The 13924-nt window shown below is 38.3% G+C and overlaps 1 protein-coding gene across 5 annotated transcripts in view; it reads right to left on the bottom strand.

Moving 5' to 3' along the window:
• RPAP3 (RNA polymerase II associated protein 3) overlaps positions 1–13637 on the bottom strand; it is a 41207-nt gene extending 27570 nt beyond the window's left edge. For 2 of the 5 annotated variants that reach the window (XM_079936944.1, XM_079936948.1), the window contains exons 1-6: positions 13578–13628; positions 10660–10950; positions 9736–9876; positions 4548–4670; positions 3588–3715; positions 321–442 (exon numbers count right to left, since the gene is read on the bottom strand). In XM_079936944.1, the coding sequence (XP_079793070.1) occupies positions 321–442; positions 3588–3715; positions 4548–4670; positions 9736–9876; positions 10660–10812 (667 nt within the window). In that variant the 5' untranslated portion in view covers positions 10813–10950; positions 13578–13628. Of the gene's footprint in view, positions 1–320; positions 443–3587; positions 3716–4547; positions 4671–9735; positions 9877–10659; positions 11300–13577 lie in introns of those variants that run through there. The other 3 variants (XM_079936945.1, XM_079936947.1, XM_079936946.1) reach the window with 3 other exon arrangements.
• Between the last annotated feature and the right edge of the window lie 287 nt (positions 13638–13924).

Here is a 13924-nt window from a genome sequence, read left to right as displayed (position 1 = left end):
CCTCATAATAGCCAACAAGATGTTTTAATCCCTATTTTACAGATGAGAAATTGAAAATCAGAGAAGATACGTAACCTTCTCCTGGTCACACAGCTCATGGTCAAATGAGAATTTGAACCAAAGTCTAATTGGTGGCAAATAACATGCTCTTTTCCCAAAATATCAAGACACAGTTTAAATTGCAAAAATGAGTTTTATTCAATAATAGACAGATCTCTGAAGGTAGTAACTATCATTCTCTATTATTCTTCATATAGCATCAGTTAAATTAAAATTTTAAATAATTTTTTAGATATGGATGACTTGGAAAATATTAATACCTTTTTTGGCATCCTCTAATTTTTGCAAAGCAACTCGAGCAGCACCTCGTCTTGCATAAGCCTTTGTATAACTTCTATTCAAGGCAATTGCTAAATTACAATCAGACTCAGCAACAGCAAATCTACAATTTAAAAAAATAAATAAAAATCATCTGTTAAACCAAAACTTCAAAAAATTTGTTTCTGAAATCTCTGAAAAGGGAATTTACTTCCCAACTGAAGGCATGTTTCCCATCTCCTTTTAGTGAAGCCCACTAAAACCAATAATTCCTGATGCTGAGACTTGAGCACTACTCCCTTTAAAGCAAAGAACAAAAATGCCCACTATCACTGCTTTTTCTCAGTACTGTGCTAGAGGTCCTGGCCAATGTAGTTCCATAAGAAAGAAATAACAGCCAAAAGAACTGTAAAGGAAGGAACAAAACTGACATTCTTAGATGATATGATGGTCTACCAAGAAAACTCAAAAACAATCTGGAGACACTGTTAGAAATAATGAAAGTTTAGCAAGGTGGCTACTCTACTAGAGATCAGCAACAAAAAACTCATAAATCTAACAAAAGATGTACAAGATCCATATGCAGAAAATTACAAGACTGTCTTCAAAGACATCAAAGAAGTAGAGCAATTTCACATTCATCTATAATAAGACACAAAAACACAACAATATAATTCTCTCCAAACTGATCTATAAATCCAATGCAATTGTAATTAAAAGTTTTCAAGGAATTTGACAAGATGATTCTAAAATTTATATTGATAAGTAAAAGTTCAAAAATACCCAACATTCCTAAAGATAATAAGGTAGGAGAATGCCCTATACCAAATACCAAGAAATTATAATTATAATGCTATAATAATTAAAGACAGTGTGGAATGGTTATAGTAATGGGCAACAGATCAACGTAAAGAATACAGAGATGAAAAAGAGATCCGTGCAAACTTGACATATGACAACAGTGGAATTGCAGATTCATGGGGAAAGCATGGATATTCAACAAATAGGTCTGAAACAACTGGGATATTCATGTGAAAAGATGTGAAACTGGAATTCTACCTTCAGCATATATAAAAAGACTTAAGCGTGAAAAGTAAAACTTTTAGGAGTAAATATAGGAGACTGTTACGAACTCAGGGAAGGAAACTACTTTAACAAATCATATTTTTCAAAGTGCCAACATTTTACAAAAATCAATAAATGAAACACATTAAAATTAAAAATTTCTGGGACTTCCCTGGCAGTCTGTAGTTGAAACTCTGAGCTCCCAATGCAGGGGGCACAGGTTCAATCCCTGGTTGGGGAACTAAGATCCCACATGCCACATGGTGGGGTCGAAAAAATAATAATATATTTTTTAAAAATAAAATTAGGTGGCGCAGTGGTTGAGAGTCCGCCTGCCGATGCAGGGGACACAGGTTTGTGCCCCGGTCTGGGAAGATCCCACATGCCGCGGAGCGGCTAGGCCCGTGAGCCATGGCCGCTGAGCCTGCGCGTCCAGAGCCTGTGCTCCGCACCGGGAGAGGCCACAGCAGTGAGAGGCCCGCGTACCGCAAAAAATAAACAAATAAATAAAAATAATAATAAAAAATTACATTAAATTAAAAATTTCTGCTCACCAAGACTCCATAAAAAAAGGAAGACCAACTACAAATTGAGACAAGATAATTATTATAAATAAACACTAAAGAATTAGTATCTAGAATAAAGAACTCTTAAAAATCAACAGCAAAACAGCCTAACAGAAAAATGGTCAAAAGATAAAACAGACGTTTCACAGAAAAAAAATAAATAAGTGGTGAATAAACATATAAGAAGATGCTCAACCTCATTAGAAATTGGGGAAATGCAAGTTAAGGCCACAGTGAATTACCATTTTACACCCCCTAGACTGAAAACAATTCAGAAGCCCAATTATACCCGTGTTGGTAAAGATACGGAACATTCACTCTTATACACTGCTAACAGGAATGTTACAACTACCCTTGTAGCAACTGGTTACCACCATTTAAAGTTGAACCTGTGCACATCCTATGACCCAGCACCAAGAAATAGGTACAAGGGTGTTCACAGTATCACTGTTGTTAAATAAGAAAGGGAAGGAGGGTGGAAGGCAGGGAAAGAAAGCAGGGAGAAGAAAAGGAAAGAGAGAAAGAAAGGAACAAACCAACAATCCAGCAACCGGAGAATGGATACATAATGGTATATTACTAAAAAGGAACTGCATGTAACAGTGAAAATGAGAGATCTACAGCTATATGCAAAATACAAACAAACCTTAGAAAGATACTATTCAAAGAAATAGACAAGCCACAGAAGACTACATCCAGTATGAAATACTTTTAAAGCTCAAAAATAAGCAATGTTATACAATATATTATTTAAAGATACATACATATATAATGAACTTTTTTTTTTTTAAATCAAAAGAATGATATACAACTCAAGATAATGGTTTACTGGGAGGGACAAGGGTCAGGATATGGAAAAGAATATCAAAGGTAGCTTCAAAAATAATGTTCTGGTTCTTAAGCTGGGTGGCAGGCTCATGCAGGTTTATTTAAAATTTTTCTTCATCACTTACATAGTGTAGATATCAAATATTATAAAATGTAAATATTCCCCTAATTTGTCAGGATATGAATAGCACGAGTTTCAAAGATCTAAAAATATTCTATTTCAAACAGTAAAAACTCAGACACCAATATAGTTCGTATTTCCAAATAATTAAAACAGTAAGCATGTCCTCCTTGATGGTATTTGTCTTTTTAAAATTTCTTATGATAGGTCAGTTCCCTGCTTAGGATTAAGACCATACACATTTATGTTCTTCAACATTAAGTATTTATTTAAAGGGTATGACTTAAACAAATGTTGAAACACATTTTAAGTTTACCATAATAAAATTTCTCTGTGTTAAATAGTGGATAAATAATTTTTCAAAATAATGAAGCAAAATTAATTTATAAAAAATTTTTACCCAGCTGACGTTTTTTGCACCTGTGAATTAGGTAAAGAGCATCATTACTCAACTTTTAGAGGAGGAACACCTCGGTAAAGTGGGCTACAGGAGCAGGGTTTGAGCACCTGAATGTTTAAAACGGCTTAAGTAAAAGAACTGAATAAAAGGGAGTGAGTTACAAAAATTTGTAGTTGAAAAGAAATGTAAAACTTTTTCAAGCGTTCCCACACATTTTATCACGAAAGTTTTTTTTTTCAAGTCTCCATATACACATACAATATTCACACACATTATGGAAACGCCTTACTTTTTCAGTCTAAAGTACGCTGATGCTCTGTTTGTTGGCAACACAGGGTTATATGGGTCAGCACTCATGCCTTTGGTGTAGCATTCGATCGCTTCATCATATTTTCCTTGTTTGAAGTGTTTATTACCCTGAAAAAGCATACGAGTCAGATATATACTGGCACAGAATTCCAGAGCCATTTTCTTTCATTATTATCCATCTCTTCCTATCTCATTAGCCATGTGATCAAGGCTCACAGGAAAGGCAAGGGAATTAAGCAAAGTGGTCTTTTTACAAGTGCTAAAATTCACTACATAGTCATAGTTTGGTCACAATCCAAGAGCCCTGGCAGAAAAATGAGTAAAATCCCTAGCATTATATACTTCTTGTTGACAATATGAACCCACAGAAATGTAACAAAAGAAAGGCACAAAGATAAATTTTAATCTGAAAGAGTGCCACCTCTTTGAAAAGCAATACAGCCGGTTTTACAATAATGAGGCATTCCTCAGGGAGATGTTGAACGTTCCAAAGAGCAACCAAAGATGGTCTGTGATATGGAAGAGTGGGATATGATGTCCATGTCAAGAATCACGCGCTGATCTGATTAGTATTTCAGTCTACTACTTAAAGCCCTGGAGTAACTCTCTGTATGCTCCAAGCACTTTACATATAATAATTCATTTAATAACACAACCACCCACTGAGGTTTAGTAATAATATTAATCTTATTTTACGGCTGAGAAAACTGAGTACATACAGGCAATTTAAAGAACTTGTCACAGGATGTGAACCTAGATAATCTGGTTTCAGAGCACATACTCCTAACCACTACACTGTACTGCCTCCCAATAGCGATATAGCCAATAACAGCTTAAAGTTTGAACACCCCCTAAATTATGCTGTAGAAATCTTGGGATGGACATGATTTTCTACATATCCTGCTTACTTGAAGGAACCAACGGCTAACCTAAAGAGTACCTTTTCTTTTAGAGCAAGAGCCTTTTGTGAATCTACATGAATCCCATCTTCTTCTGACTCCGATTCTTGCGACACAGAATCATGGGTACTCTCTTCTTTGTCAAGCTCATCAAGGATACTGTCCTGAAATCAAAAGTAGGGAAACAGTGTTCATAATTACATGACCATTAAAAACAGAAGATAAACTCCGCCCCCCCAAAGAACATTCAACAGAACGTTAAGTTGTTACAATCTAAGGACCCAAAGGCCTACAAAAGCAACTCAAGTAACCTCTCATTCTTAAGACTAAACCCAGACAAAAGGGTATTCTTGCTTAGAAAACCAAGATCCAAACCACTTAGAGAATCTGACTTTGAATTCATAAAGTAAGCTAAGTCAATAGAGTCTAAAAATCACCGCTAAATCACAAACTATTAGCAGTGAAGTATTATTCCTTTACATAAGAGAAGTTTGCAAATAACCCCAAATCTATGTAATTGCATCCAACAGCAGAGAAAGGTTTTATCTAAAAACCTTTTTTTTCTCTTATTTTTAAAACAAAAACTGCTTGTAGAGCACAATTAACTCCTGATTCTCACAGCAACCTATGAGGTAGACATAATTACCCATGTGTTTCACTTGAAGGAAATGACAAACAGAAGTTAGTTAACTCACTCAGGGTCACTCAGCTAGTAAGTGGCCAAATGAGGATCTGAACCCAGGCAGTCTGCCTCCTCCAGAGGGCTCTCAATGACTATATTATACTGTTTCTCAGTCTATTCCAAATATAGCTGACTCTACCAAAGAAAATACGTAACATGCTAGTCCAGCAATTCCCAATCTCTTTTGACTCACACATTCCTTTCATGGTAATGAATCATTTCATGGACCCCATCAGTATTTTTTTAATCATTTTTTTAGCACATATAATAAAAGAATGATTTTTAGTTAGAGATTTTTCTTTTTTTTCCCGCACCACTTGGCTCACGGGATCTCAGTTCCCCAGCCAGGGACTGAACCCAGGCCACGGCAGTGAAAGCCCAGAATCGTAATCACTAGGCCACCAGGGAACTCCCTAGTAAGAGATTTTAAACCAGTAACCATTAAAGAGTTCATTAAAACTCATGTAAACGGGGTTTCCCTGGTGGCGCAGTGGTTAAGAACCCGCCTGCCAATGCAGAGAACACGGGTTCAAGCCCTGGTCCGGAAAGATCCCACGTGCTGCAGAGCGACTAAGCCCGTGAGCCACAACTACTGAGCCTGTGCTCTACAGCCCGTGCTCTGCAACAAGAGAAGCCACCGCAATGAGAAGCCCGCACACCGCAACAAAGAGTAGCACACCCTCTTGACGCAACTAGAGAAAGCCCGCACGCAACAACGAAGACCCAATGCAGCCAAAAATAAGTAAAATAAAATTTAAAAATTTATTAAAAAAACCTCATGTAAACAAAAACTTAATTATTATATAAACAAAATCCTTTCTGTATTTAACAATATACTATTTTAAATAATTTATGTAGGAAAAAATTGTTGATAAATTAAAAAACAAAATAAGACCTATGCTTAGTTTCATTGAATGAACATTCAAAGATGGACTGAAATTTAGCTATGTGTTTTAGCATGAAGATTCTAGAAATTCCATCAGCCTACCAAGATTAAAGCCAAGACTGTCCAACCCTGTTACACACACATGTGTAGAAAACTAACAGCAGCAGAACACCAAAGCCGCTGCTCAGATCTGAACTAGAATGGAACAACCATGACTGCACTGGCCACACAAACCAGGAGTTCAATCAATATCTGTTGAATGAATAAATGACTGTAGAAAGCAACTCTCTAAGAAATCATCTGACATGATGCCTTTTAGGAAAGGGCATTCTAAGAAGATTCCAATTTATGAAAAGGAAAAGGCTACATAGAAGGGGGTAAAGTTACAAAAAATGAAAGCAGATTAAATAATACTTAGCAGAGAATAAATCATGTTCAGAAAGTATCATTTCCAACAGTAATAAATTCAAGACCCAAAATCATACTTCTCTTGCATCGAGACATTACTAAAGCAGATCACATACTATTTAAATAATAATGTGTGCTCTCTCTGGACTCAATTAGCCTTGGTTTCATTAAGAAAAATACAACCAGGGCAGAAGACCTAAATAGACATTTCTCCAAAGAAGACATACAGATGGACAATAGGCACATGAAAAGATGCTCAACATCACTAATTATCAGAGAAATGCAAATCAAAACTACAATGAGGTATCACTTCATACCAGTCAGAGCAGCCATCATCAAAAAGTCTACAAATAATAAATACTGGAGAGGGCGTGGAGAAAAGGGAACCCTCCCACTCTGCTGGTGGGAATGTAAATTGGTTCAGCCACTATGGAGAACAGTATAGAGGTTCCTTACAAAACTAAAAATAGAGCTACCATATGATCCAGCAATCCCACTCCTGGGCATATAACCAGAAAAGACAAAAACTCTAATTTGAAAACATACATGCAGCCCAATGCTCCTAGCAGCACTATTTACAATAGCCAAGACATGGAAGCAACCTAAATGTCCATCGACAGAGGAAGGGATAAAGAAAATGTGGTACATATATACAATGGAATATTACTCAGCCACAAAAAAGAATAAAATAATGCCATTTGCAGCAACATGGATGGATATGGAGATTATCATACTAAGTAAGTCAGACAGAGAAAGACAAATATCATATGATATTGCTTATATGCAGAATCTAAAAAATAAAAAAAAAAGATACAAATGAATTTATTTATAAAACAGAAACAGATTCACAGACTTAGAGAACAAACTTACGGTTACCGGGGGGAAGGGTCGGGGGGTAGGGGTAGATTGGGAGTTTGGGATTGACATGTGCACACTACTATATCTAAAATAGATAACCAACAAGGACCTACTGTATAGTACAGAGAACTCTGCTCAATATTCTGTAATAACCTAAACGGGAAAAGAATTTGAAAAAGAACAGATACATGTATATGTATAACTGAACCACTTTGCTGTACACCTGAAACTAACACAACACTGTTAATCGACTATGCTCCAATATAAAATAAAAATTAAAAAAGAAAAAGAAAAAAGTGATACAAATGAACTCACTTACAAAACAGAAACAGACTCTCAGACATAGAAAACACTTTATGGTTACCAAAGGGGGAAGTGGGGGAGGGATAAATTAGGAGTTTGCGTTTAACAGATATACACTACTATATATAAAACATAAACAATAAGGACCGACTATAGCACAGGGAACTATATTCAATATCTTGTAATAAGCTATAATGGAAAAGAATCTGAAAAAGTACAGATAAGTGTGTGTGTATATATACATATAAAACTGAATCACTTTGCTGTACATCTGAAACTAAGTTGTAAATCAACTATACTTCAATTTAAAAATTAATTAAAAATAAATGTTTTATAAAAAGAGAAATACAACTAATTTGAAAAACCATTTGGCAGTATCTTCTAATGCTAAATGCATATACAAACTATGACCAAGCAAATACCATCCCAGGTGCTATATCCATCAAAAGACATGTACAAGAATGTTCATAGCAGGTTTATTCATAACGGCCCCAAGCTGAAAACAACTCAGTGTATATCAACAGGAGAATGGATACACAAACTGTGATATATCCACACAATGGAATTCTGATCAGCAATGAAACAGAACAAACTACTGCTACTGACAGTACAGATCAATCTCAGACAATAACAGCAAAAGAAGCCAAACAGAGAACAGTGCATACCGTATGATACAACTGTAAGAAATTCCAAAACTGGCAAAACCTATCTACAATGTTAGAGATGACTACAGTGGCCACCTTTGGGAGGTAATCAACCGAAAAGGGAGGTTTCTGGGATACGAGAAATGTTCTATATCTTGATCTGGATGGTAGTTTCTCAGTTTTGTACATGAGTGAAAATTCAGGAAGTTGTACATTTAAGATTTTGGGACTTTACTGTATGAATGTTATACCTCAATAAAAATGTTAAACAAAAAAGTGCAAAGAAAATAATACACATAAAAATCAGAATAGTAGTTACCTCTGAAGATAGAGAGGAGAAAAGAAGATGGGACAGGGAAGGAGCACAATGGCAGCTTCAATGGGATTGAAAAAATTCTCTTTATGTTAGGTGGTGGGTTTATGTATTCACTTTATTATCATGCTTTAGAACACGTATCTCTACAAACTATTTTGTATGAATCAAACATTACATAATGAACACTTTTAAAAAGACTAAAAGCGAGTGTGTATTCCAAATCAACCTAACAAAATCAACCCTTAGGGTGGGTCAGAGTCTAGAATAAGGCTGGCCAACAGGTTCCCGTTCACAGGTTGGCCTGACAGTGGCTGCTTGGAATACTGGGTAGAGGGTTATGAGGCAGAGTAATTAATTCTCCAGCTACACTGTGTCTCATGTGTGGGAGATGGGAGGCATGCACCACACCAGCCTAGAAGGGCCCTTCCTGAAATCAAGATAGCCCTAATTCTACTGTCACGCAGCCCTAGCCCTAAGACTAAACCCAAAGGCATTCTCTTTTAGCCAGTATTCTACAGGTCCTTCAGTCTATTAAAAAAAAAAAAAAAAAAATGTTGGTAGAGTCCTTCTTTTCTCATATTATTACTATCTTAGAATTCTGGCTGTTTACGGGTTAGAGATGATGAAGAGGAAGGAGGTAGGCGCAACTATAGGTGGAGAGGTCTTTGTGGTGATGCAATATTTCTGTACCTTAATTGCAATGGTGGTTACCCAAATCTACAGGTCATAAAATGGCAAAGAACTATACATACATTGCACCGATATCAATCTCCTGGTTTTGATACTGTACTATAGTTAAATAAGATGTAACCATTAGGGGAAACTGGGTGAAGAGTACACTGGATCTCTTATGTACTATTTGTGCAAAAGGAGAAAAAAAGAAAAAATAGGAAAAAAGAAAAGAATCCAGCTGTTTTAGCCACTATTCACTGATAGAGGACTGTAGGAGAAAAAATAATCTAGTTAACTGAACACCTAGGTATTTAAGTTTTTATTCCACACAAAATAGTCTATAAGAGAAAGACACAGGTCCTAAGAACTCTACATGATTTTTCATTTAATCCATGACTCTTAACTAACTCCAAGAAAATTTTACTCAAATACTAAGAAGCATATAACCAGATTAACTTACCACATCAAGTTTTGCCCATGCCTCATAATCGTAAGATTTTATCCTGTTTTTTGTGTTTTCATCTTTGGTTTTTTTAGATGACTCTTTAACTTTGCCTTTCTTCTTTTTCCTAAGATTCCCATTTCGAATAGGAGGTAAATTCTAGGAAGGGAAAACAACACAACGTTTTAAGACTGCTCTTTTCTTTTCTGTATAACTAGCGATGTTCAAAATTCTCACTAAAGTATATTTTCAAGTAAAAGTAATTTTTAATTTAATTTTCAAGTGGTTAGAAATACCAATTCACTCATTTATAATGATAACTTATGCCTGAAAAGTTTAATTCATCCTTTGACAAATATTGAACATTGTTCAGTCATAAGAAAAGTATTGATATTACCTAGAAATTTTAATTATACACTTTGCATTTTAGGATTTGCAATCCTAAATTCAAAAACTGCCTGATCTTCAGCCTTGGTACAATGATTTAGCAGCAGTACAATGGCACACTGAACTGACTCCACATCATTACAAACAGTATGAAAACGCTATCCGTATTTGAATGCACTGTCTTAAGAAAACCATTTGGTTGAGCCTAGGTACTACCTAAGTTTTTACGGCAATACTGTACGTTAATATATCACTAAATATATAATTACATATTGATATACAGAATTATATACAAACCCACATATTTTATGATTCTGTTCATTTACCTTAAAATTATCACATGGTCTTCCTTTCAGGAACTATTCACTAAGCCTTAAAATGTCTTAATATAGTTAATACAATTATTACAAAGACTTTAAAAAGTAGAATTTTTCCAAGTGTTGGCAGAAAGCAAATTACTTCAATCAGTATTTCCACAAAACATTTTAAAGGTGGTGCTTTACTTTAAGATAGTTTTGCTGGATGCTAAAGTAGGAATTTAATTAAGCAATTTACCTCTTCAGGAACACCACTCTGTCTTCTAAGTTCCATATCCTTTTGTTTAATATCTTTTTCCCAGTTTTCTAAATCCCTCATAAAGTCTTGTAACTCTTCTGCATTTTGTTTCACTTGTAGTTGTAATTCAATTGCTTTACTTGCTGAAGTCATTGTGGCCTGCACAGTTTTTATCAACCAACCTCTGATAAGAATTAAATAGAATTATTTGGTTTATTTTTTTTTGAAATCCAGCTAATTAATGATCTTTACCTCTTCATAAATGGCCAAGATACATGTAAGGAAAGGAACCTACAGTGATGCAGAAGAAAGAAAATATCAGTATATTATGCTTAAAATGAGTCAATCAATGTTTGCTGAATAGACAAATGCAAAGTAAACAGATAGGCTGGGCATCCATGCAATGTGAATGAAAGGCAACAGGGAGGAAATCACTGAAAATTAGCAAGCAGTCTATGGTAGCAGATTGGCTGCTCATCTCTAGAGTTTATAAGTTTAGCCTAATTACCTCCTTTACTCTTTTTTTTTTCCAACATTTATTGAACTTTGGCTATGTGAAACGCCCTGTATCAAGATTTAGGGATGCAAAAACAAGACAAGGTCCCTTCTCTAGTGGAGGAGAAAAGAAAATGATCGAAGTACTGAGTAACAAAATATTATGCTAGGCAGGGTTTCTCAACCTTGGGACTACTGAGATTTTGGGCCGGATAATTCTTTGTTGTGGGTTGGCCGTCCTGTGCATTGTAGGATGGTTGGCAGCATCCCTGGCCTCTACTAACTAGCTGCCAGTATTACTCCCTTCCCTCTGGACTGTAACAAGCAAAAATGTCTCCGGACATTTTCAAATATCCCCTGGTTGAGAACCACTGTGCTAGCGGTACATGCAGATGCTAATGGGGCTGACCACAAAGGACAGGTATAAATCAGACAGTAGAGTGGCAGGTTCAAGGAAAGAGTCCCCAGAGGTGCTGAAATTTAGCCATGTTTCAAAAGGGGCCAGCCAAGTGATTAATGTGGAGGAGTGGGCCAGGAGAATGAGGGACTGGGAGGGAGAATAACGGAAGAGAAGACAAATATGGGACAGATCAGGAAATGCCAGGCCATGAGATCTGACCTACAGTCTGAAAGCTGTGGGAAACATTAAGGTGGTAAAATAAAAGGGACATGATGACTCATTAGATTGAGGAGTTGGTGAGCAGAGAAGGACTCAAAGGCTTAGATTTCTGGTTTGGGAGCCTGGTAAGATTAGTGGTACCACTCTGAGTCAGGAATCACAATTTTAAAAGGAAAAGAGGTTTCAGGATTGCAGAACATGTGTTAAGACAGATTTTTTTCAGTTTGGGATAAGGTGACTGAGTTCTTATGGGACATCAGGACATAGCCAGTATGTAGTTACAGAGGGCTAGAAATATAAATTTGGGTGTCACTAGCATAAAGGTAGAAGCTACAATCATGAGATTTGGATATGTTTAATTACTGTGACAACGGGGGGGGGGGGGCGCTGGGGGAAGCCTGAAGAACACATATCTAGGGAACAAACCAAGGAAGAAATGCCAACACAGTAAAAATCAGGCAGTGGCATCTAGAGAGCTGGGAGGAAAACTTGGAGTACTGTCACAGAAGAGAAGTTTTAGTTCAAGAATACGGAAAGTTAGCAGTGTCAAAGGCCACAGAAGTCACATGGAGGAAATAAAGTGCATTATATTTAGTCATATAAAGATTTAGTTTTAATGGGATTTTTTTTAAGGAGAGAAATAAAATGAGCTGAGTAAATGAGATTATATGGGGATTAGCATAATTTTGCCTTTCATAACCTAAAATTGCCCACGAGTATAGGGGGGAATTGAGGAGCAAGGTAAAAGAAAATATAGGAAAGGGGATGCGTGATGCGGCAAGGTCCCCAAAAAGGTGGGAGGGAATTCAAAGCTTAAGTGTGTATGGGGTGGACAGGGGGGTGAGGGTTGGTTAGGATGGGAGAGACAGAAGAGATTAGAAAAGGGATTCGTTTAGGAGGAGGAACAGATGTTTGCAACCGCATATAGGTCTTCTGACCCCCCGGCCTTGCGCCAGAAAGTAAACTAAACTTAAGCTTCTTTCAGGCAGTGCCCATGTTTGATCACATACGTATATCTCATTAAAAAACAAAGCTAGTACAATGTTTTGCCGAAGGACTCAAAAATGTGAATAAGGGCTTCCTTGGTGGCGCAGTGGTTGAGGGTCCACCCGCCGATGCAGGGGACGCGGGTTCGTGCCCCGGTCCGGGAGGATCCCGCATGCCGCGGAATGGCTGGGCCCGTGAGCCATGGCCGCTGGGCCTGCGCGTCCGGAGCCTGTGCTCCGCAACGGGAGAGACCACAATAGTGAGAGGCCCGCGTATTGCAAAAAAAAAAAAAAAAAAAAGTGAATAAAAGCGCAGCAAGCCACTGAGATACGTTGGGGGATGGGGGGGAGAAGAAACCTTTTCCATTTCACCTATCACCTCTGCTCCCACGGAACCTGCGTCCAGGCAGGCAACCAGAAACTTCCACCGCCTGGGGTATCAATTTCATACCCAATATCCGGGCGAGCATTGCACACCCACGCCAAAAGGGGGCGGGCCCCACCGAGGTACCCTAGGGAGGGTGGATCTAAGGTCCTGACCAACGCAAATCGCCCAATAATCCAGGCAGCCGGGGTGGAGAGACCGACAGCAAGGCTGTCCGTCCAGGCCCGGGCTGCTCGGGGCGACCCCTCCCGGAACGAGCTCGCCGGTGCGCCTCTACCCTAGACACCGCCGCGCCGCCCCAACGCCGGGCCCTGCCGTCCGCCCTTGCCCTCTCGGCCTCACCCGGGACCCACGGCTGCACCCCTCCTCCCGCAGGGCGACCCCAAAAGCCTCCTCGCTGCTGCAGCCGGTGATAACCGCAAAGCCGGCTCACCTTAACGTGCTGTTACCGTCCCCACTGCCGCAGCTTCCCGCCCGCAATGACTCACGCCGGGCCCCGCCTTCCTGGGCTTTCCCACAAGTCCCCGCGTGCCCTCGCCCCGCCCCCTGGAGCCGGGTCGGAGCGTGCGCAGAAGGTCAGATACACTGTGCCCTCTTCGGGGTAGAACCAGCCTAGAGCGTTGACAGGTGTGTTAAAGGAAAATCTCCTGTTTTGCCTGCTTCCGGTATGACCAAACTTCACACTAGGTAATCCAAAAACTGCAGGATCATCCTGACTTGTTCTGATTCCCCAAATAATAACGCCTTGAATAATTCCTTGGATTCCCCTCAGTTTTTTTT

The sequence above is a fragment of the Stenella coeruleoalba genome, assembly GCF_951394435.1.
Source record: "Stenella coeruleoalba genome assembly, chromosome: 11".
Lineage (NCBI taxonomy): Eukaryota > Metazoa > Chordata > Mammalia > Artiodactyla > Delphinidae > Stenella > Stenella coeruleoalba.
The sequence above is the reverse complement of the archived record's forward strand: the minus strand, read 5'-3'. Positions and strand labels throughout refer to the sequence as shown.